Source organism: Alexandromys fortis, unplaced genomic scaffold, assembly GCF_014885135.2.
Source record: "Alexandromys fortis isolate MF-2015 unplaced genomic scaffold, M_Fortis_MF-2015_v1.1 scaffold_9, whole genome shotgun sequence".
Classification (NCBI taxonomy): Eukaryota; Metazoa; Chordata; class Mammalia; order Rodentia; family Cricetidae; genus Alexandromys; species Alexandromys fortis.
This window is the reverse complement of record NW_026067892.1, coordinates 16401888-16425429: the sequence shown is the minus strand read 5'-3', so window position 1 is coordinate 16425429 and position 23542 is coordinate 16401888. Positions and strand designations below refer to the sequence as shown.

Genomic DNA, 23542 nt, shown 5'->3' with positions numbered 1-23542 from the left:
TAGATAGATAGATAGATGATAGATAGATAGAGACAGATAGATATGATTTTAATTTTAGTTTCCTTGTAATAATTACACATAAAATATAGAACAATAGTGTGTCTTATGGGAATGATTGGTTTGATATCTGAGACCAAAATATAGGAGATCCATACATCTTGATAAGAGGATGCTATGCTCAGTTTTGTATAAATTCGGTGACAAGGAAAGTGGGTTTCTCTAAGGTATATTCCCCATAGTAACCTTGCCGTCTATAAAGGTAGCGTGTCCCCTTTCTCATGTGGAGAGAAGCTGTTTTAGACATTAGTCAATAGAATTGATCGGTATATTTAATATTCTTGGGGAAAATAAAAATAATACCAGTTATTAGGCAGCTCATTTCTTATCACATTTTCAGTTTTTCCCCTTCTTTCTTAGGGTTCGTTCTCTGCCACTAATTTCTAGGATGTCATTTAAAATAATTCCCAAATTTACAGAACTGTGCTAAAAAGTCTTACTAGGGCCCTAAAGCTATTCTGTATTTTGAACCAAGAAATAACACCCAAATGAATATAATTTCCCCCAAGAGTATCCAAGAACTAAAGACGTGTTCAGAACCTTTATCCTGTCACAAACACTGAATGGCGTCGCTCTGTTTTTATTTTTATTTTTGGAAAATGCAGCAGAATGCTAGAACACCGCTCACTACTGTCTGTTCCTGCTGGCAGTCCTGATGTTCCAGCTGGTAAAATCCTCACAGCTACTGTTTGCTTGTTTGTTTGTGCACTCAGTGTTTTGTTATTAGATGTTAATAGGTTCTGGGTCTACGGGAGAGGAAGCGATGAGACAATTAACATGAAATCAGCACGGATCGAGAATGGCTAAGGTCGGCTTGACTGTTTCTCCCTGTTTGTGTTGCAGGGGTAGCAGCAAGTGCAGGAACCCAGTTTTGTGATTTCACTCCCCAAAAGCTCAGAAGTAGGAGTGTTAATCTTCACTGGTTATTTTATTTTTCTGTTGTTATTTTCTAATCCTGGTGACATTTCTAGAATGTGGCTTCAGGTTCCCTCTTCTGTAGTGGTTCCATATAGATCCAACATGTTCATGTTAGGAGAATTCTATCATTGTGAGCTCTGAAGTAAAAATTAACCTCCTAAGCAAGTACAAATTATATTTCATGCCCAATTAGTTTAGCATAAGAGCTAACACTATTTACAATTACATATTGTAATAGTATAATGATGGCTTGTAATTTTTATGTAAAATTTCAAAAATAGTCTGGACATGCTATTTCCTTTACATGTTTAGAATAGTCATACAAGATGACTATAAAATTATCATATTGCCAAATTCCATGAGACTTTAATGTCTATGGTATGGTTGCAGATGGACAAACCTCTATTTAGAGTTAAAATTGAATACTAAAACTTTATTGAAACTTTAAAGATACTTGTGTGGAACCCCATTTTTCTAACTACAGATTAAATATACCAAACCTATATATCACAATTGTTATAATGTTTACAGAGATATGTAAACATATTATATATCATCATCATCACATAAAAGATGAGTAGGGCACAGTCACACATGCCTATAATCCCAGCACTCAGGACTCCATGTTGGGGAAATGGATTCTAGATCAGCCCTGGCTTGTTGAATTAGGAGCAGTGGGGCTGCGTCCCCAGCACCCGGCTGCCCACATGGCTTATGCCCAGAAATAATTACACGGAAACTGTATTCTTTTAAAAACTGCCTGACCCATTAGTTCCAGCCTCTTATTGGCTAGCTCTTACATATTGTTCTAACCCATTTCTAATATTCTGTGTAGCCCACGAGGTGGCTTACCAGAGAAGATCTTAACCTGCGTCTGTCTGGAGTGGGAGAATCATGGCGTCTCCTGACTAAGCTTCTTTCTCCCAGCATTCTCTTCTGTTTACTCCACCCACCTATGTTCTAACCAATAAAATGGGCCAAGACAGTTTCTTTATTATAATTAACCAATGTCCTTCCTCCATCACTGGCTGTGTAAACAGTGAGGGAAATAATGAGTCTATTACCCAACAGTCCTGGGAAACAATATATCTCCAAATGTTTAACCAACATAGTGTTGTAGGGATATTTGTGGAACTGGAAAGAAGAAGGAAATAGCACCAAACATTTCTTGTAGTATTTGAAACATTGAAGGATGTCCAAATTTCTACACTATTACCTGTACACATTTTCAGGCAATGTGTACTTTTAGATATAGAGGAATAAACAGCTTTGATTTTCTTGCAGCCCTTAAGGCTTAATGCAGTCTAATGTGGCCACGACAATGAACATACACAATGTCTGTAATCAGCTTTATATGAGTTCTGGGAACTGAATTGAGGACACTAGGCAACAAGGCAAAGCTCTTTGTAGATCAAGCCATCTCTCTGGCCCCATCCTTATTGAAGAAACAGCATCAGTGGAATTTCTAGTTGTCACATATTGAAATTATACATCCATGTCAGGGTTTACTCTAGAGTGTCCATTCTACGAGTGTGACAAGTCCATGGTGAGATGTGTCCACCATTAGGATATTATACAGAAGCTTTTACTCCTTTAAGAATCTCCAGTGCTTAAGTTGTGCATTCCACCAGATAAAAGCCAGTGGCCATTGGTTGTCTGCATAGCTTTTCCTTTTTCTCACACCGTGTGGTTGTAATCATACGCTATGTTCCCTCTCCATGTGCACTTTGTGAGTGCATTTAAGTTGTTCCTGTAATGATTCTTAGTTGACAATTTGTTTAATCACATTTTGTTTTGTATTATTCCATTGTCTGGATGTTCCGGAGCTTGGTGATTCACATACTGAAGGGCATTTTCGTTGACTCCATCTTGGCAACGATAATATGTCTGTGCAGTGTGAACTTAGGCTTACAGTTCGTCAAATAACAAGAAGTGTCATTCTTATATTTCACAGTCCTTTGTACTATACTGAATCTGGTGAAGCACTGGCAAATTCTCTTGCCGTGGTTGCACCAAACGGTATTTGTTCCAAGAGTGAAGGAAAGTTCCTCTTGCTCCACCTCCTCTCCAGAATTTATTGTTCTCAGAGGCATGGATCTCAATGCTTTAATAGATGTGTGTACTATGTTCCTTTGTAATCACTTAAAAAAATAACATTTTGAGAATATTTGCATTCACTTATTTGAGGCATGTTTATAGTCTCAGATTAAATGTCTGCTCAGGTCTTTTGCTTGTCATTTGGTTAGTTTTTTGTTGATTATTACTGAATGTTAAGCATTATTTGTAGGCTACAGACATGGCTCAGTGTGGTTAAAAACACCTCCTGCTCTTCCAGGGGACTAGAGTTCTATTCCCAGCACCCACGTGACAGAGGACAGAGGACTTTAATGTTCGTTCCAGATGATTTGGTGCCCTCTTGTGGCTGCCATTGTCAACTGCAGGAATGAGGTGCAATCTATACTCCCACACAAAACACTCATACACGTAAAACACAATTTCTAAACAAAGAATCATTTGTAAAACTGTGATACTAGTCTTGCCTCTAACAGAAGTCTTGGAAATATATTTTTCCTGTCTTTGTTCCTTAACAGTCCTTTGCCAGAGCAGAAAATTTTCATTTTTAGAAGCCCAACTTACTAGAAACACTTTCTTTCTCTAAATTGCTTTTGGTAAACTTGTTTTATCCCAGCAACAGGAATAAAATTAGAAACTGGAAAACCTGTATATGTACGTTACTATCAAAGTAGTACATGCATAAGTCTTTGAGAGCCATTAATCACTGAGATTGAATTCTTGCTAAAAAGAAAATTTGACTATCATTAAATAGAAACAAATAACAGTTATCTTACACAGTTACATTCATTTACTTTTTATTTTATGGCATTTTTTGTGGAAAGGGGAAAAACTTGCTGTATTTTGGTTATTGTTCCTGGAACACTTCTCTGTCTTCGGAATGTTTTAAAATAAACAGATGTAGTTTCAGGTCTATGAGATGAATATCACTTACTCATAATTAAACTCAGCTTTGCTCTCGAGACTCATACATACCAGTTAAACTGACCTCACCTTGATCTTCCCAATTTAGTAATGCCATTTTATGTTGCTCTTGAAAACAGAAGCCAAAAAGCAGCAATTTCAATTTTTTCTTGCTTTTGTCCTCCTCATTATTATTATTATCGTCATTATCATATAATAATAATTGCATGTTATTATCATTATTAAAATTATTATTTTGTTACAGACTCCTCTTAGGTGGGGCACTGTTGGTCCTGTGCTCTTTCTCGGTTTCTGGTCTACAGTTAAGTTCATTTTCCTTCTGCCTTTTTCATTGTTACAGTCAAAGTCCAGATTAACTCATGAGAAATAAAGCTTACTTTTCAGCAAGTCTCATATTTGCAGATAAAATATGCTTACGGTTTCAATCTACTCTATGGACTGTTGATTTATAAGATTGTATTTTGGAGACCAAATAATGACAAACTTATTTTCGTTGTACTTCTTTCTTTTTTTTTTCTACATTACTTGAAGCAGTGAAGTTGACCTTTATGTTGTGACTTTTATTAGAGAAAACGAAATAAGTAAGAAAAAAAATAATATGGACATTTCTGTAAATGCCTTTTTGAAATCTCATTGTGCTTGCTTCTGTGATGAAAGGTAGTGTTAGTCTGAGACACCGGCAGGGGACAGAGTGCTTCTGGGTGACAGATCAGTTCCATTTAGCCCAGGTCTGGTTCTTTTCCAGCATCACAGAAATCACCCTTTGCATTCTGGGATGGCCATAACTAATCGATGGGAACTGCCAGTAATTCAGCAATTTCCCAGTCTTAAAAGAATGACTCTGGAGTCTCAGATCAGCTTCCCTGAGTGTCAGTTTTCAAAACACTAGATGTTCTTTGTTTATAACAGCCCTCTTTGAGTCCTTGAAATAACATTTTTTTTGTTTTGTTTTGTTTTTCGAGACAGGGTTTCTCTGTGTAGCTTTGTTGCCTGTCCTGGAACTCGCTCTGTAGACCAGACTAGCGTTGAACTCACAGAAATCCACCTGCCTCTGCCTCCTGAGTGCTGGGATTAAAGGCTTGCGCCACCATCATCCGGATAAATAGCATTTTTAAATCATCAACTTCCTGAGAGGAGATGAACCTGCAGTTGAAAACTAAACCAGCAGAATCCGTAACTACCTTCTAAGTATTTGTCCCTTCTAAGTACAAATACCTTCTAAGTATTTGTCCTTAGGCCCTCAGACAAATATAACCTTAACTTCTCATCAATGGAACTCAGAGGGAAAACACAACTGATTAAAGTAAAGAGGGGAGCTCGGTCCCAATGGATACATTTACAAGTTAATCCCTGCACATAACCCCCAGGGAACATTGCAGAGGAACGGGCAGAAAGACGGTAGGAAGCAGAGGACCAGGGAGTTTTCTCTGAGATTGTGTCTCCTAGTAATATCAGAGGTATACCCAAAACATCTCACCAACTGGATGGCCCAAATGTGAGCTGTACGAGGACAACAACAGACATGCCAAAGTACATGGGGGTGGGGGAGAAAACCCATGAGGCCTCAACAAGGAATGATGGGACAGTACGGAATGCTGAGAGAGGGAGAAGTAGTCTTCTCAAGGAAGAGCACATAAATTGATTAATCCACACTAAATGGTTCATCCCTGAAAACATGCATACAAATAACATTATACAGACTGAGATGGTTATATTTAGGAATATGTGTGTGTTGTGTGTGCATGTGCCCATGTGTATCAGTCACAATATATATGTATATATGTCACAGTATATATATATATATATATATATATATATATATATATATATATATGATTTATCAACATATACAAAAATAGCTATAACAAAAAACCTCAGTATCCCATAACATCATATTAACCTTTTTGTCCTCTCTGTTCTGTTTTTGTGTATGCTGATAAATTTTTAATTTTCTTGCATGGGGGTTCATGTGATCAAGATTGAAGCTAAATCATTAGTTATGAAATTCTTTTTAATTTATTATAAATATCATATGTCTGTTGATGAATGGCTTTTATCCCAAAACTTGGGAAGCTGAATCAAAAGAATGGAGAATTCAGGGCCACCCAGGGCTGAATGGGTGAGGTCCTATTTCAAAAAACAAAAATCCAGCAACAACAGAAACAAAAACAAGAACCCAAAAAAATCATTGTTTTTAATTGTTGATATTACATATATTTCCTCATATTGTCACCTCACTTTCCCTTGAGAATATTAATAACAGAAGAAATGGTTTTCAGATCCTGATAATAACTCTCTGTTGTCTTTTGACACTCTAACCCTGTCAGAGTAGACAATTCTCTCTCCTGTGTGTGTGTGTGTGCATGTGTGTTTGTCTGTCCATGAGCATGAGCAGGACAGAACATGTTATTGGATACATTCTTTTTATAATTGTTCACCTTATTTGGGGGGGAGAGAGACAGAGATTCTCTCATTGAGTGTGCATCTCACTGATTTGTTTGTTTGTCTAGACTGGCTTCCTAGAAATCCTTGTCCTTGTCCCCAACCATAGTGCTGTGGTTGCGTATATAGCCATAGTGCCCAGATACCCTGAGATGAAGTGGGTCTTCATGAGCCCAACTCAGACCCTCCTGAGGTACAGCAGAACTTCACCAGCAGAGCCATCCTCCGCATACCTTAAACCTCTATGTTTAAAAAACCAATTTTACATTTCATGGCTGTTACTATTAATAAGTAAAGAAGTGGAATTTAAAAACCCCTGTAACCTAACCTCATAATTACTTCTCAGTACCCACAGTACATAGTTGTCTGAAGTAAAAAGTTAAGAATCCTGCAGTCTGCTACATTTGTGTGACTAAAACCCACACATACAAGTAACCCGCTCTGTTTGATTACAGAAAGCCACATTCTGGAGGACGTCAACAAATGCATTATCGCCTTGAGGGACCAGGATGCTGATAACTTAGACCGAGCTGCAGGTGCCATCAGAGGACGGGCTGCAAGAGTAGCTCACATCGTCACAGGGGAAATGGACAGCTACGAACCAGGTGCTTACACCGAAGGCGTGATGAGAAATGTCCACGTCCTTACAAGCACGGGTGAGTCTCTGTCCCCCAGGACAGCTACATGGCTCCTCACGTGTGAATCTGTGTAGCAACCCAATACCCACACAGAGGATGATGAACGGTCTCTGTCTGGGTCTCTTGATTACACACATAACACATCACTATACCATCTAATTGGTACATGGTGTCCTGTCGTTATGCGATTTGAAACTTACCCCAGTGGGGGGAAAATTATATATTCATTGAGAAAAAAATGTATTTTTAAATGCATGCATTACTCCCAGACCTAAGCCTCTTGTGAGTGTTTATTAATGTTAGAGATGTTTGGAGTTATAATTAGGCCAGCATGGGGTTAAGCATGCAATCGTTTCTAGGCTTTCATTTGGCTATATTATTGGTACCCCTGGGTTTCTTATTATTTAACCATAGCGGGTTTTTCCTATGTATCCAGAGACATGCTGGCTACTCTTACCTTGCAATTCTATGGAAAATAGCTTTCTATTCTTGTCCAAATTCTTCTTTCATTGTTTAAGGAATGTATAATACATGACTGCGTTGGTTGCAGTACTCAAGTTACTATTTTCTAAAATCGGGCAGAGAACGCTTTGAGCCACTCAGTATAATGGTATTTTTTCTTTCAAATACTATTGTTAACATTGCTCCAAGAGACCCATGGAAATGTCAGCATCCACATAGATTTCTGAGCAAAGATGGCAGTCAACAATTTTGATAAATCATTATGGCAGAGCTCCTTCCTATGAACCCCTTTTGTGTAAATATATATGTGTGTGTGTGTGTACATATATATATTCAATTGCCTCTTGACAATAGAGTGATGGTGTTTCTGAGAATCCTGCAGATTCCATAATAAATCATCCTTTCTTAAGAGATATGTAGGGCATGTTAACTTTGAAATGTTTTCATATTATTTGTGAAAAGAGAGGAATGGGCAAAACCTTAATTATTTTTTCTTTTTTGTTCATGTGTATGTGTGCCTCCCCCGCCTCCTCTGCCCAAGAAAAAACCAGAAGAGGGCATTAGATCCCTTTTGAAGACATTGTAATGTTGAGAATTGAACTTAGGTCCTCTGCAAGAACAGCCAATGCTCTTAACTGTTGAACCATCTCTCCATCCCTGATGGATAATCTTTTTTTTAAAAAACAAAACAAAACAAAACAATAGCAGCAACAATAGAAAAACAGTTCTTTCATTTTAAATTTTGAGACTCTTTCTGGAGGTGATTTAAGGGAAATATATCCATCATTGATAACTTTCTTATTATCTCTTTAAACATTTCTAAAATAATGAGATGTTCTGAGGAAAAGCAGTAATGGCACGCATATAGTCCTTGTCATTAAACTGATATTCCACACCCACTCCTCAAAGATATTAGTGTAACAAATCAACACATAGTCAGTTATGGTGGTACATTCTTGCAATCCCAGCTCTCAAACTAGGCAGGCATGGCTCCTGAGGCAGAGTATTATCATGAATCCAAGACCAACCTGTGCTGTAGTTTGAGACCCTGCTTCAAAACAAACAAAAAGCACTGAGAACATATCAGTTCCTCTTTCCATTGTGTGGAAATATGTGTACTTGCTTTGGGAGTTGGTTGTGTTACAGTCATTTAATATCACGTTCTATTCCAGGATCATGTGATCTTTTATTGGTTCAAACCAATTCCTTGCTGTCTGTGTCCATGTTATGGGAGTAAGTGTTTATTCTAAGGCTTTTGGAGTAACCATGGTCCAGGAACATAGGTTTAGCTCACCCCAAATACCATGCTCCAATGTGAAATCAGTTTCATGAAGTTTTATAGTTTTTGTAGAACAAACAATGTCATAAATCAAGGCAAGTTTAGAATACGTTGGCGGGTTCATCAGAAAAAGGCAGTTACAGAAAAATGGGGGAAGCTTTCCTATAGGCCCAAGATACTATCTGATAAAATTCTTAGCTTTGGAGATGGTGGAAGCTAGAACTTAGTAAATAATGAGCTCTATTTTCTACCTTCCAAAAATGACATTTTTAATTATAAGGGAAAATACATGAAGCGTTTTCTCTTTATCCATGTGAAAATTTCCTGTGGGGTGGAGTAGCTAAAGTCAACCAGGGATGCTGAACCTTGCTTGTATCTCAGTTTTATGACTGTATTAGGTGAGCCTCACCTGCAGACTCTGTGGCCATAACATCTATATGAGGTGCCAAGTCTGCAGTTTTGTACTCCATAGGCATAGAACACATATGCCAGATCCACGGGGTGAAGTGGGAGTGAATTCCTACAGTGTTCAAAACCCTTGGCAGTCATTCTACATCAGAAGAAGTAGCAAAATTATTCAGACATTGAAATACACTCTTGTTGATGCATCTCTGATTATTAATGACTGTACCAAATAGCCAACCAACAGGGCAAAAATTTCACAGTCAAAGCAACTAACAAAACCCCAAACCCTTTCCTCTATTTATTTCTAAGATAACGTTAATGAAAATATCTCTTTCAAATTATGCCTTACATCCCAAATGTGAGATGTATAGACTATTTCTGGGCTATTCTGTAAAAAGCGACTCTTATTATTAAATACACAATTAGTCATTTTGCTCTTTCAGACAAGCTTTAGGTGTATCCTTGAAGTATGCTTCTGTTGTCTTCTTTGCAAAAATAAGTCCCCCTTAAACTTTTCTCCAAAGAGCCTTCCTTTAAATTTATCAAAAGCAGGCCTCACAAAAGGGAAATCAGAGCAATGAATTAAATGAAAAGCCTAATTAGATCAGTTTGATTGGAACCAAAGCTGAAGACTGTGTGCTTTCTCTCTCCCATGGAGAGATTGTCTGTGAAAAGTATTTCCAACTCCTCTGTCCTCCACCATTGACTGATGGAGAAATGGTCATCATTGTTCACCCTTGGGTCATATCTTGGGCTTAGCTTTAAAACACTTATCAAATTACATAATTGGAAATGTGATGTTTTGTGTCGTGAAGACTTAGTCGCTCACATTTTAGCAAAAGAATATTAATGTGGCCTATTTTTCTCTTTGTTTCATTTTTCTTTTAGTTAGTTCTCAGGGTTTAGCCTGGCTATCTCAAAATAACTTAATGGAGATCCCCTGTGAACTGTTTTTTTTTTTTTTATTCCCGAGAACCCCTAGTGTTTAGGAAATTTGCCTGAAGTATCGTCATGAATGATGAAGCCTATGCTGTCCTGTCCCAGTCCCCAAGAGAGTTCATGGCACATGGTGTCCTGTTTTTGATCATACTTTGTGACTTATTAACAGATTTTCTGACCTTCTAAGTTCTTCTTCTCATGAGGATATGTGGTTTCCCTGCTGCAGTTCAGAAATTTGCATTCTCCGCACCTGCTAGCTCTAAGTGAAATGCAGTCCTAATGAAGAACTACTTTGCCGACAGTCACAGCATTATAATTTTCATTATAGATTATACCTGTAATCTCACAGTATAATAGTCCCCAGTTATACCCAAACTCTGACTTCCTTCACCTGTTGGGAATCCCTTCACCTGCTGGGAGTGCATGGGATTAGTTTGTTGTTGCTGTTTGAGACAGGGTCTCTCCATGTAGTTCTGGCTGCCAGAGAACTTGATGTGTAGACCAGGCTGGCTTTGAACTCACAGGGATCCCCTGCCTCTGCCTTCCGATTGCTGGGATTAAAGACATGAGCTACCAGTTCTGGCCTGGATTTGTTTTTTTTTTTTTTCTTTTTTATTTTTTATTACTGACCTGAAAGACTGCAGCATAAAGGCTAGAAGTTATACTCTTAATACCAACTTTAGTTCTTCCCTACGATTTTAGGGAGAGGCCAACTGCAGGAGTGAACTGGGAGAGTATATTTTCCTGTGGCTATTGGCGGTATCAAAGTCAGGAATCAGCAGGTCCAAAAGCATCTGTTGTTGCAGACCATCCAACACTACCTAGTTTCACTGTCAGCCAGAAATAGAGATAAACACAGAGAAGACACATAAATGACCCTGAACGAGACATCCTGATTGCCCCTGCTGTTGGAAACTGGTATTTATTGAAAATAATAGTTCATTTATTCAGTGACTGATGAGCCAGACTGCAGATACAGCCCCCGAGGGTAGAGTCTGTGCCTATCAAGTGCAAATCCCTGGGTTCAGTCTCAGCACCATGTAAACAAGGCATGCTGGTGCACACCTGTAATCTCAACAGCTGGAAGGTGGAGGCTGGAGACCAACAGGGTTAGAAGCCTACAGTAACTTCTAACCCATGCCCATGAGACTCCATAAAAATTAAAACAAAAATAAAAGAAGGGGAGGAAAAATGCTTGCCTGGGAGCCCTTCCTTCTTAGAGCCCCAGGGAATTAGACTATTATATAGACACCCAAAAGCAACTGAGACACTGAAGAGGCTATTTGAGGCCATTTGTGAGAAAGTCTGTTGTGTTTCTTCTCCATACCAATTTAAGTCACAGATATAATTGATTAAACTGACTATTAATTTAATAGAATGGACTGTATTTGTAAGCTAGACTCAAACAGTCTGCATTCTGTATGGTGCATTCTTTGCCCAATAATCCCAATAAGCAATTACACAAAAATGCCAAAGGATTTGGTCCAAGGGTCCTGGCTCTCTGCAGCATTTGAAAATTAATATTCTACACTCTAGGTGTGACTGAAAGAAATTTCCTCTGCTCAGTAGAGTGAAGCAACATAATTTTCACCGCAGAGACGGGTGGAGCTTCTTGGTGTCTTCTCCTTTGTTGTTCTTAAACCACTGTCCCTAACCATGTCACATTTGCCTTCATTTCCTCATACCATTGGTCTGCTCTGTTTAATTCATTTTGTTCAGATTTACTCAGTGTATTTTCTATGACTTATTACCAGAGACACACCCTGCATGATCTCTCTTGATCTTACCTTCCCAGTCGTTTGGATGCACTAACGCTGTTTCCATCTTTAGGTCTGGCCCATGTCCTTCCTCTCATTTTAGATTATCCCTACCTCTTTTTGACATGTCAAATTATATTCATCTTTCAAGAAACTGCTTGTAGTCTGAGCTTCTAGAAATCCTTTTATTTGTTCCAGCAACAGTAATTTCTTTCAGTTCAATGCAATATGACTTTTGAAAGGTATGTCTCTAAGTAACCATAGTCCAGACAGCCATATGCTCTCTTCAAACCGTCCAGAAATGATTTTCCTGCCATAGGCGCAAGACTAATGGAGATCCGTATTCATTTCTTTGCATTATCTCTTCAAACACTGTGCATCACATATTATGTTAAAAGTAAATTACTAATAAAACCTGATGCTTTTTGAAAACCACAACTTCTAAAAGTTAATGAACTGAAAAGACTCATTTATTCCATGCTGCCCTTGAACTCACAGTTCTGTCTCTACTTCCCAGATGCTGGGAATTCAAGCACAGGACACCACATCTTGTTGGCTACTATGGTTTGTCTAATTCTGTTCTTGCAGTTGGAATGCTATCTCTTGTCTACTGTCATCTATATTCACCTTTGAACACTGACTCAAAGGTTACCACCCTTGCTAAAGGACTCTGAACTCCCTTTCAGTGACAGTTAATTCCTCTGTCCCAGAATGTGTTTGTATTTAGTGGAGGTCTATATTCCTTTATCTATGGCAATATCCATCCATTTACAAGCAACTTTCTCTTGATAGGCTGGTTCATTCTTAAAGGTAGGTACCTGAGGGAATTCTCTACATATTTGATTACCAAGTCCTTCTCTAGCATTTAAATTTACATTTATTAGAAAATCACATTGTGATGTAGCAAAATATAATTAATAAGATGTCATCTCTATTCAGAAAAACAGAAGCAGTGGGCTCTGCCAAAGGCCAGGGCAGAGGAGAGATTAAGAAAGCCATTCATTACTGTCCAGAGTTAGACATTAACCACTTCCAGAAAGCTCAGGTCAGCCTTTGAAAAGGTTCCTCAGTGAGCTGTTGAACAAGAGATCATGACTTTTATGTATTTAATTACTTACAAGGGCCATCAATGAAACACATCCGTTGAAAGATTTCCCCTGAACTTGATTTCAACAAAACTTCAGCAAAACATTGTGAGTGACAGAAGTCAGGATTCAAATTCAAAGATCATCATTGCCATCCTTTTTTTAACAGCCTGATACAGGCTTCTGAGTAGTTAGTCATAAACACTTCCTGAAAAACTGGAGTACAGAAGAGAACTATATTTCAACACCCCTCTAGCTAACACACACCATTATGTTCTACTACTGTTGGAAGGTGGCTCTGGGCTAGACCTCTATCTACTGAGAAATCCAGCAATTATGTTTCCTCATAAGAGAATTATAGTAAAATATTTCATGAAATAGCATACTGTGTACATTTTTAATGATATAGATTGCATCTATCAGAAGTTCTTTCCTTTCATTTCATCTTGAAAACCAGATTCAGGAAATTTATAAGATAATTTCCTTCTGTTGTTTCAAAGCATATTTTATGTATTAGTAGCCTTTAGCTGAAAAGAAAATTATTTTTTTCTTTTTAAAGAGGTTTTATATATAATATAGGAAAGCACATTTGTATACTTATTGATGTGAACTAGTGAAGTGTTTAATATAATCATCTGTTAAACTAAATTTGAGACTCAAGGTCACTGAGGTTAACAAAAAAACTGACTTAGTGTGTCTGCAGGATTTCTCCATCCTTTGGAGTCACAAAGACCATTACTTGTTTCCAGTATGTAAGACAGAGTGAGTTTCTCTTGCTGCTAAATGGTTGGCAACAAAATCAGAACTTAATTGTCAAGGTCCATAGCCTTTCCTTCCTCAAGTGCCTTCCCTGTCACTCCTAAACGTGCTCAAATGTTAACAAAATTATATCACCAAGTTTCCTGATGAGAGTGATATATATTAGTAAGTGAAAACAAAACAAAAACAATCAAAACTGAAAAGTTTTTATTGCATATACTTGTGTGTGTATGGGGGAGTCGTATAGGGGTGTTGATGTACCTTAGTGCATGTGTGGAGGTCAAAGGACAACGTGGCTCTTCCCTTCCAGTATGTGAGATCCTGGTATGTAGCCCCAGCTCTTTGGGTTCATTGGTAAGCCCTGTATCCCCTGAACTATCTCAGCTGGCTGGGAGTGAGCATTTACTTAAAGGGTGATTAGCATATGTAGCTTTTTCCAAGGTTGGAGGAGGCTGTATTCACACTGCCAGACTTCATAGAGAGGAAAGCACATGACGTGAGAGGTGATGGCTGCAAAGAGAAAGGTTTATCAGCAGGACAGGGATTGGAAGGGTCAGCATCATCTCTGAGCTTCATTAACAGGTGAAAATATTTTACTCAGTAAAGTCCTATTAAGGTCATGAGTTGGTGAATTAAAGATGATTTACTACCTTATCAAGAACTATAGACATGGTTGATATCTCAAGGAGGCCAGTAGAGCATGGGGACATTTTTGGATGGAGCAGGGAAGGCATCTAAATGGTAACTATGTAGTACTAGGTGCATTGTTAAGAGTGGAACAAGCACACATCACTAAGGTATTGTTAACTGAGCTAGGGAAGATAAACATAACCACAAAAAGCCAAAGAAATTTTTCTGGGAACCTTTCCTATCATATTCAATGCTAATATCTGTTGACATACATTCTTACTTCAAACTAAAATATTTGGGCTGGGTGGATGACTCAGAAGTAAGAGCACTTGCTGACTACCTGAGTTCAGATCCCAGCATTCACACAGGATGGCTCACAATTGTCTGCAAATCCAGCCCCAGGAGATCCAACACCCTCTTCTGGCCTCTGAGGGCACTGCATTCACAACTATACAAATTGGCACACAGCACAGTCACGCACACATGACTAAAAGCAATGGAAGTAAACCTTTAAAGTTAATTAAATTTGGAGACTGGATAGATAGATGACTTAGCTATCAGGAGTACTCTCCGGTCTTGCAGTGGAATTAGAATCAGTTTCTAGCACCCATATGATAACTAACAAACGTCTGTAACTTCAATTCAAGAGGTACCAATGCCAGTTAATGATATCTGTGGTCAGTATACCCACATGATACACAGATACTCATGCAGGAAAACAGCCATACATATAGAATAAAAATAAATAAATAATCAAATGTTCTAGTTCATGCAAATCTACAGCTTCCGTTTTCAACAATTCCGGTAGAAAGTGTTACAGTTTCGCAGTCCTAATACTAGCAGGGGATTTCTTCTCCTAAAATGTATTAGTGACCCAGTGGTATACTGAGAGATGCCGTTCATTCTGCTGACCACCCACTGTTTAATTTTACTGTCTGCCAAAATCTGTAGCAGTTAAAGTTAAGTGAACAATTTATGTTTTAAAATGTCTCTGCTTATATAGAGGCTTTTAAAAGTACCATTTATTATAAACACTACAGGCAGTATTTTTAAAAGAGTGCAGCTATTCTAAAGTCTAGTTTTATTCTTGTTTTTTTTTTTTTTAATCGATCTCGGCAAGGTTATGCACTTGTCTGTACCACCTGTCTCAAAATTTCTGCGTAGCCTGCAAGAAGAATTAAGAGTATTAATTTTGAAAATAAACTCCCTTTGAATGCCAAACAGTGAATTGAAATATTGTTCCCTTCCTTCCATCTCTTTTTTCTGATTTATTCATTCTTCTATCACCAGTTGCTGCTATTGTAAACCTGTAAATATTTCAGTTTTATTGTTATTTTTATATTTAGCGTCTCTTAACAGGTAAAGTTAAGAAATTTTGAATCCAAACATAAAATTTGTTAGTTAGTTTGTTTTTGTTTCCTTTCCTGTCTAATAGAAGTGCTTACGCTGGGTGTGGTCATATACACCTTTAATTCCAACACTTGGGAAACCTAAACAGGTGGATCTCTGGGAGTCTATGGCTAGCAAGGGTAGAGAATCAGGAGAGAAATCCCATCCACAAGAAAAGGTCAGAGAGTCTTAGCTCTTACACTACCCATTCAATCTTGTGTCTTCTTTTCTGTGTTTAACTCATTTCTGCAACCCATGTCTCACTGAACATGTGACCTTCCACTGGAAGCAAGGTCAATGACCAGGGGCTACAAACTTAAAATAAAACTAACTTTCTCTCTCTCCCTCTCCCTCTTCCCTCTCTCTCCTAGAAACTATTGATTGGCAACAGCTCTTCAGGTCCACATTCTGGAGTCTTGGAAACCTAGTCAAAGTCTCAGCATGTTCCATGACTATCCTCTTCCCATTCTGCAGAGATTCTATTCTTTAACTGCTCTCCCATGACTGAAAGGGCAAACAGACTCCCACAATCCTACAGTTCTCTTTTATTCTGTTACTTAATCCCATTGAGAAGGCTCTAACTTTTAAACGTTTTAATGCAATTACATTGGTAATTGGATTTCAAATTAGAAACTGAGTTGGCTAAGACAGACTGACCATAACACAGATATTATAACTTAGAATCACTGGAATGTATTATCTTTTTAGAGGGATATCCAACTTCTGATACCATAGTGGCTAAATTTTTATTTCATTATGAATAATAGGTATTAATCTCCATAATGAGTGGACAAATCTTTTCATCAGTATTTCCTAGTCATTTGTGATCTCTCCACAAAGTACATGTCACTACTCTCTAGCCTTCAAAACTCTGTACTTCCACTCAGTGTATCAGCTCATTATTAGTTAGAATAGCAATTTTTGGTTTTTCATAATCTCAGAGGCTTAGTAATCAAATCTTGAAACAACTTAACTGTGTTCACATAATTGAGAGTCTCTCATGAGGTTTCTAGAATGCTATTGTCCATAGTAGTCAATCAATCTCTACCTGAGAAATGTGGACATCTCTAAGCTAATCCCCCTAAATGTTATCAGAGAGCTCCCGTTCCTTGTTATTCAGAGACCCCCAGGTACCACCTCTGTAGTATCACAACACGATGTTCTGACTTTCTCAGAATGAGTGATTAAAATGAAATCAAAGAATGAGAGTCAAAGAAAATGACTGAGATGAAATCTTCAAGAGTGTTATACTCTTATCTTTGTTATTCAACATTTGAGAAATGAGTAGCTAGGGTCAAAGGTTACTTACAGAAGGGCATTACACAGAGCATGTCTATCAAGAGACAGAGATAGGCCATCATATAGAGTGACTGCCCACCACACCTTCCTAATAGGTTATGTTCAGTGTGATCCCATGTTACTGAGTGGATAATTGTTTGTGAGTGAATGACAGTTAACCCATCCTCTACTCTGTCCTAACATCTAAAATTGCAAGTAGCACCAAAGATTTGACATGACACAGACATTCTATGCACATACATTAAATGGATAAAAAGATACTAAAATACCTAGTGATCCTCAATAAATTTCATTGAATGGCAATAGGGGATACTATGGAAGAATTCTTGTCCACTAGTGTTCTCTATGAGTCATTCAGACTGAATAGATTAATAACCATACAGACATAGGGACCATTCATACATTACTCCCAATATTGTGTTTTGTGCCATGGTCATGTAGAAAGCATCAAATAATGAATCAAGAAAACCAAAGGTTTAGACACGGGTTTTTCATTAAATAATTGTAAAACATCCCTTAACCTGCATGGACTTCACATGCTCCCAAATCCTGAAATGATCAATAAGAGGGAAGTTCTACCCTGTCTGTGACATCACTTTTATTGTCTTTGAACCATTCTTCTCTGAGCCATCTGTCTACCTTCTAAACATCACAGTGAAAGATCAGCTACCTCCGAAGAATGTAGCTATTCAGCAACAAAACAAGAAAATCTCCAAACTTGAACAAGAATGTATTGCTGTTTTTGTGTTTCTGTAGGTCTGACAAAGCAAACCATTGTTCCTCTTGGAGAACCAGGTTGTGTTGTGCACATTTTAAGTGTTGGTTGTGGTTACGACTACTCCAAGGTCACAAATTGTTTTCAAAACACAAAACTAGTAAAACAATGATTCAGGGTTTTCAAAAAGAATGAAAATCACACCAAGAATTAGTAACTGAGTTTTCTTTGTTTTAGGGGCAAATAATATTTGTCGAGCTTACTATTAAAGGGGAAAGTGGAATTTCAGTTCCAATAAGAGTCTATAATTCGACTGTAAGCAATTTATTTAACCAGTGTCTACTATCAAACAATGTTTGTTGTAGGAAGTCTTACAGCCAGTGGTTTCACGCCCACTGGGGCGTGGCCTCTTATACTATATAAGCTGATATATAAGCTTTATAGCTGATATAAAGCTCGCGGCTGGCCTCTTTTCCAGCCGCTCTTTCTGGTTGCTAGATTTGGTTTCTGATCTCCATTCAAGCAGAGGATTCTGATTTGTGAGTTTACCCCTAAATAAATAACTATCTAATTCTCAGTTCTGAGCTAGTGTGGGATTTCTTTTAAGCATCCTTCCACAAATGGCAATAAAATGTATCTCTTGATGGGTTTGTAATAGTTTCTATGGAAGCCTGCGTATAGTCCCCTTGACATTGAGCCACATAGTTTTGCACGTGTAAATATCGTCTATTACCTTACTGTTGAAGTGTCATTAGATAGGAATATAGTCACACTGCTAGCTGCATCCACATGCTATTCCCCTGGCGTTGTTAGAGAGATACCAAGGGACTATAATGAGGCTGACCTGACTGTGGTAAGCAGATAGCCGTGGATTCTCATGTCGATAACCTGTCTGTAACAGAGGGATGCCAGTGTGATTAATAAAGCAAATTCATCCTGAGATTTGTGCTCTTGATCTGAGAAATATTTATCCTCCAAACATATTTCAGCTCATAGAAATAATTTTCGCTTTTCCACGATCCAGTATCTTAGTTCTAACAACTATAACACAGAAACTCCATAGACTGCTGTGACAAAAGCCACCATAAATATATACTTTTCAGTTTGGATGTTGAAAGTCTAAGGTCAGGGTACCAGCAAGCCTGGACTCAGATAAAGATCTTCTTTTTTAATTTTAAGATATACTTGTATCTATGTGCATGTGTGTGTTCCTGTTTGGTGGGGTGTTACCTGTTTGTGTACAGTGTCTACAGAACTCAGAAGGTATCTGCTTGTGACTGGAGTTGGAGACAGCTGTGAGCCACATGATGTGGCTGCTAAGGATCAAACATAGATCCTCTCTAGGAGCAGCAAATGTTCTTAATTGATGAACTGTGTCGCCAGCCCAAGGCTCTTCTTTCTTAAGTGCCTGCATAGAGAGGCAGCTACCATGTTTACCATGGCCAGAAGCAAGAAAAGGGATGTAAGTGTTCCCTCATGTGTCTTAAAAGGATTCCAATCCCAACCTGAGAACTCCCTTCCCACAAAGGTTGTGTCTCCAAATGTGAACACTTCAGGGATTAGAGGTTGAACACATGCATTTTCAAAAACACATTTTGAGGAGAAGGGATTTTTAAAAATTCAAATTACGTGCTCCACAAAATATAAAAATACTTCTTGACTTTTAGCCTCTTAGTTTCATTTTTTAAATGTATCACTATTATATATGCTTAGGGAATACAGTCATAGGAGAAACTATATTTTGCACCACAATAATGGTAAAATAATGCCACAATCCACTGGCATTTGTGGTCAACCATTCCTTTCCTTTCAGAAATCATAACACTTTGAGCGGACCACAGCAAATGAGATTACTTTGCTGTTGTTTTAAGCATAGATGATTGTCCAATACTTATAAACATGAAAAGCAAATCAAGAGTATAGCTGTGTGTTAAATTTTCTTATTTTTCAAAAAAAAGTAAACATTTGCCATTTCTCTTAGAGAAAAACTTACTGTGGGTTATTCGTAAAAACTTTGGCTTTATCAAATAGATTTCCTTTTTTGAATTCTTTTTGTACCACTGTAATATTTCTTTGCAAATGCTTATTTAGTAAACCAGTGGTTTTTAATTTAGCTTGTTTGTTTTTGTAGTGTGTGTATGCGTGTGTGTATGTACACATGTGTGAAGGCTCCATGCTTCATGTTACCACACAAGACTCTAAGCATAATATAGGCCAATAAAATCCACTCCAAACTACGCATGGTCAGAGCACTCACTTTGCAGGACAGAAAGACAAGCAGTTCAAGTCCATGCTTGACTAGTGCTGCAACTGAGGCCAGCCTGGGCCTCCATCACTGCCTCCTGCCTGTCACGCTCATCCCCAAAGAGACTGTCAAATGCTCTCTCCCAAAGGCATTGTTATCCCCTTGCTTTTCTAGGGTCGGAATATACCTCAGGATTAAGTGTGCTTTACCTGTTCATTTCAGTCAAACCTTGTCTGGGGTTGACTGACTGTGAACTCAGCTCTGGCTAGGTGTTGAGGAGCAGAGCGCGGTGCAGGTCTGCCTAAGCTTAACTGTATCGGAGGGGCTCCTAAGCGGCAGCCTCATTTTCTGAAAGCAGAAATATACTGAGGAACAAATGAACATGCAGGGAGCCTGTTTAGAGACTAATGGAAATAATTTATACAAACTTGGTTTTGCCATTGAATATCAAAGAGACAAAATTTGAAGTGCCTAGAATATTTTTTATTAAAGTGCCTTAATATTGGAGCTCGATATTTGACTCAGCATTTAAGAATACTGGCTGCTCTTCTAGAGGACCCAAGCCTGATAGTCTCTTCCTTTTTTTCCTCCCCCTCTCTATCTCATTGTTATTATTATTTATGATTTAAAATAATTTTTAAATTTAAATATATTTTGGGCATATTCTTTCCCTCCCCTAAAGCTTTTCAAATCCTCTTCCCCTCCCTACCAACCCAACTTTACATTCTTTCTCAAAAAACAAATTGCAATACAACAAAATTAAAATATCAAAATAAAATCACCCCCCAAAATAGACCAACAAATTATAGCCAAATAAAGGTACACACACAAAAATAATTATGTCTGTTCACTACAACTACTCTGAACATGAACACCTGGCATAGAGAAAATTAAGAAAGAGAAAAACTTTATTTTTTGTCCTATTTTACAGTGCTAAATAGGGAACTAGGTTGTATTTCACATGATGGAAAAACATAACATCAGACAGAAAAGGCAGGGTTGTAGCAGAAGAGACCGACTTTTAAGTCAAATCCAGCCAGGGAACAGAGAGTGATGAATCTTGAACTCAACCACATTTCTCTCTCTCTCTCTCTCTCTCTCTCTCTCTCTCTCTCTCTCTCTCTCTCTCTCTCTTTGTATGTATCTATTTATCATCTATCTATCTATCTATCTATCTATCTATCTATCTATCTATCTATCTATCTATCATCTGTATTTATATATCTATCATCTATCTATCTATCATATCTATCTATCTATTATCTATCTATAATCTATAATATCTATCTATGTATCTATCTATCAACTATCTATCATATCTATCTGTCTATCTATCATCTATCTTTCATCTGTCTATTATCTATCTAATCCCTATCATCTCTCTATCTTCTATATCTATCTATCTATCTATCTATCTATCTATCTATCTATCTATCCATCCATCCATTGAGTGATCAGAGAATTCACTCTGCAATGGTATCACCCACATTGAGAGTGGGTCTTGCCACCACATTTGTTCTAATTGAGAATTCGTCCCCAAAGTAATTCCAGATCTTGTAATATGATATAAACCATCACACTGCCCAACTGTCCTGCTGATGACAACCAGATCCTGGCACATTGTATAGTAAGTCCTGGAGCACCGTGCAAAGCCATCAATGGCACATGGTGGAATTCAGAAAATTTATCCTCAGATTTGTGTTTCTCCAATACATTCTGGCTTAGTTTCCTGAGCAACCTGAATATGGGAAGTCTGAATCAAACCTAGACAGTAGAGCTCTAGGAAAATCCTCATAGTATGTCAGAGGATAGATATGTGATGTTAGCAATAAGGACTTTAACTGCTTTAATTTCTGATCCCCATGGGGAGCTAATACAGGCCTGTAGTTTCAGTGGCATGAGTACCCTAGTTGATTGCACGCTGGAAAAAAAAAAGAGTAAATGCCAATTACTAATACATAGGATGAAAAGGGCTGTAGCCCAGTTGGTGGAGCCCTTACACAGCATGTGAAGATTGTTGTATTTGACATCCCACTTTGCAAACTTGCTGCGGTAGCTCATAGAGCTACCATCCTAGCACTTGTGAGGTAAGGGCTCAGAAGTTCAAGTTCATCAGTAGGTGCAAAAATGTTTGGGATTCCTAAACTGCATGAGATGCTGTCTCTCTTACACAACCATACACACAGGTACACACACACATGTATACACAGGCACACACACAAACACGCACACATGCATGTACACATACATACACACAACCAAACATATACACCACAAATCAATAAATAAATAAAAAGATTGTCACTTCAGAAGATGCTTAAAGGAAGATAGACACTCTATCTCTGTGATAGAACAGTTGCCTAGTGGGCATAAACCTCTATTTGATCCTGACACTAAAAGACAGAGAATAAAAGAATATTAATACAATACTGAACACACTACAAACTATGGACATAAATTTAATGAACTGAGTTAATTCCTTGATTAACACTGATGTTCAAATGCTGTGTAACAGATAATAATAAGTGTCATGGAGAAATTCAAATTATTGCACACTATTAATGGGAAGGTAAATTAGTTCAGATACTTTGGAGAACACGGGCAATTCTCTAACACGGCCATATAAGAATCGCATGATTCAGCAACTTCACCTCTACATTAGAGAAATGAAAGCATATGTCACACAGAAACACGAACATGAATGCTCTCAGCAGCTTTAATAAGATAGCACTAAGCACAACTTCTTCCTTGGGAGAAAGGACAGTTTAACGTTTGAAAATCACTTACTCATGACTCATCCTGTGAACTCTGAAAGGAAGAAGACAAAAAGATAATATCAAAAATTGAAGAAAATGTGTTGGACAAAGTTCAAATCTTATTCATACCAAGTCTAGATAAGATATAGAACTACATACATGCCCCAGAATTGATAAAACGATACCAGCAATAAATAAACAAATAAACAACATAAAATATACTAATAAGTAAATAAGCTTTAAAAATAAGTAAGACAATAACAATCTCTACATCTTATCCCATACTAAGTAATCAAGAGAATTAAAGCTTCCTTCTAACATGAGGAACAAAAGAAAGCATGCTTCATTGTTCCTATTGACAGCATATTAAACAGTTAATCCACATAATAATGCAAAGAAAAGTCAGAGTCTCCTTGGGACATTGGGAGCTCAGTCCAGTGCTCCAGTGTGGGTCTCTGTCTCTATCTCCATCTATCTCCAGATGAAGGTTCTTTATTTATCTCTAGAAACCAATTATGAGTGAGTACATCCCAAGTTCATCTTTTTGGGTCTGGGTTACCTCACTCAGGATAGTGTGTTCTATTTCCATCCATTTGCATGCAAAATTCGAGAAGTCATTGTTTTTTACCGCTGAGTAGTATTCTAATGTGTATATATTCCACACTTTCTTCATCCATTCTTCCATTGAAGGACATCTAGGTTGTTTCCAGGTTCTGGCTATTACAAATAATGCTGCTATGAACATAGTTGAACAAATGCCCCTGTCATAT

The 23542-nt window shown here is 37.8% G+C and overlaps 1 protein-coding gene across 1 annotated transcript in view; it reads left to right on the top strand.

Annotated features, from left to right (window-relative positions):
- The window catches only part of Ctnna3 (catenin alpha 3), a 1282010-nt gene that overhangs the window by 948341 nt on the left and 310127 nt on the right, over window positions 1–23542 (top strand). The window contains exon 12 of the mRNA XM_050141069.1: window positions 6870–7070. Within this exon, the coding sequence (XP_049997026.1) occupies window positions 6870–7070 (201 nt within the window). The remainder of the gene's footprint in view (window positions 1–6869; window positions 7071–23542) is intronic.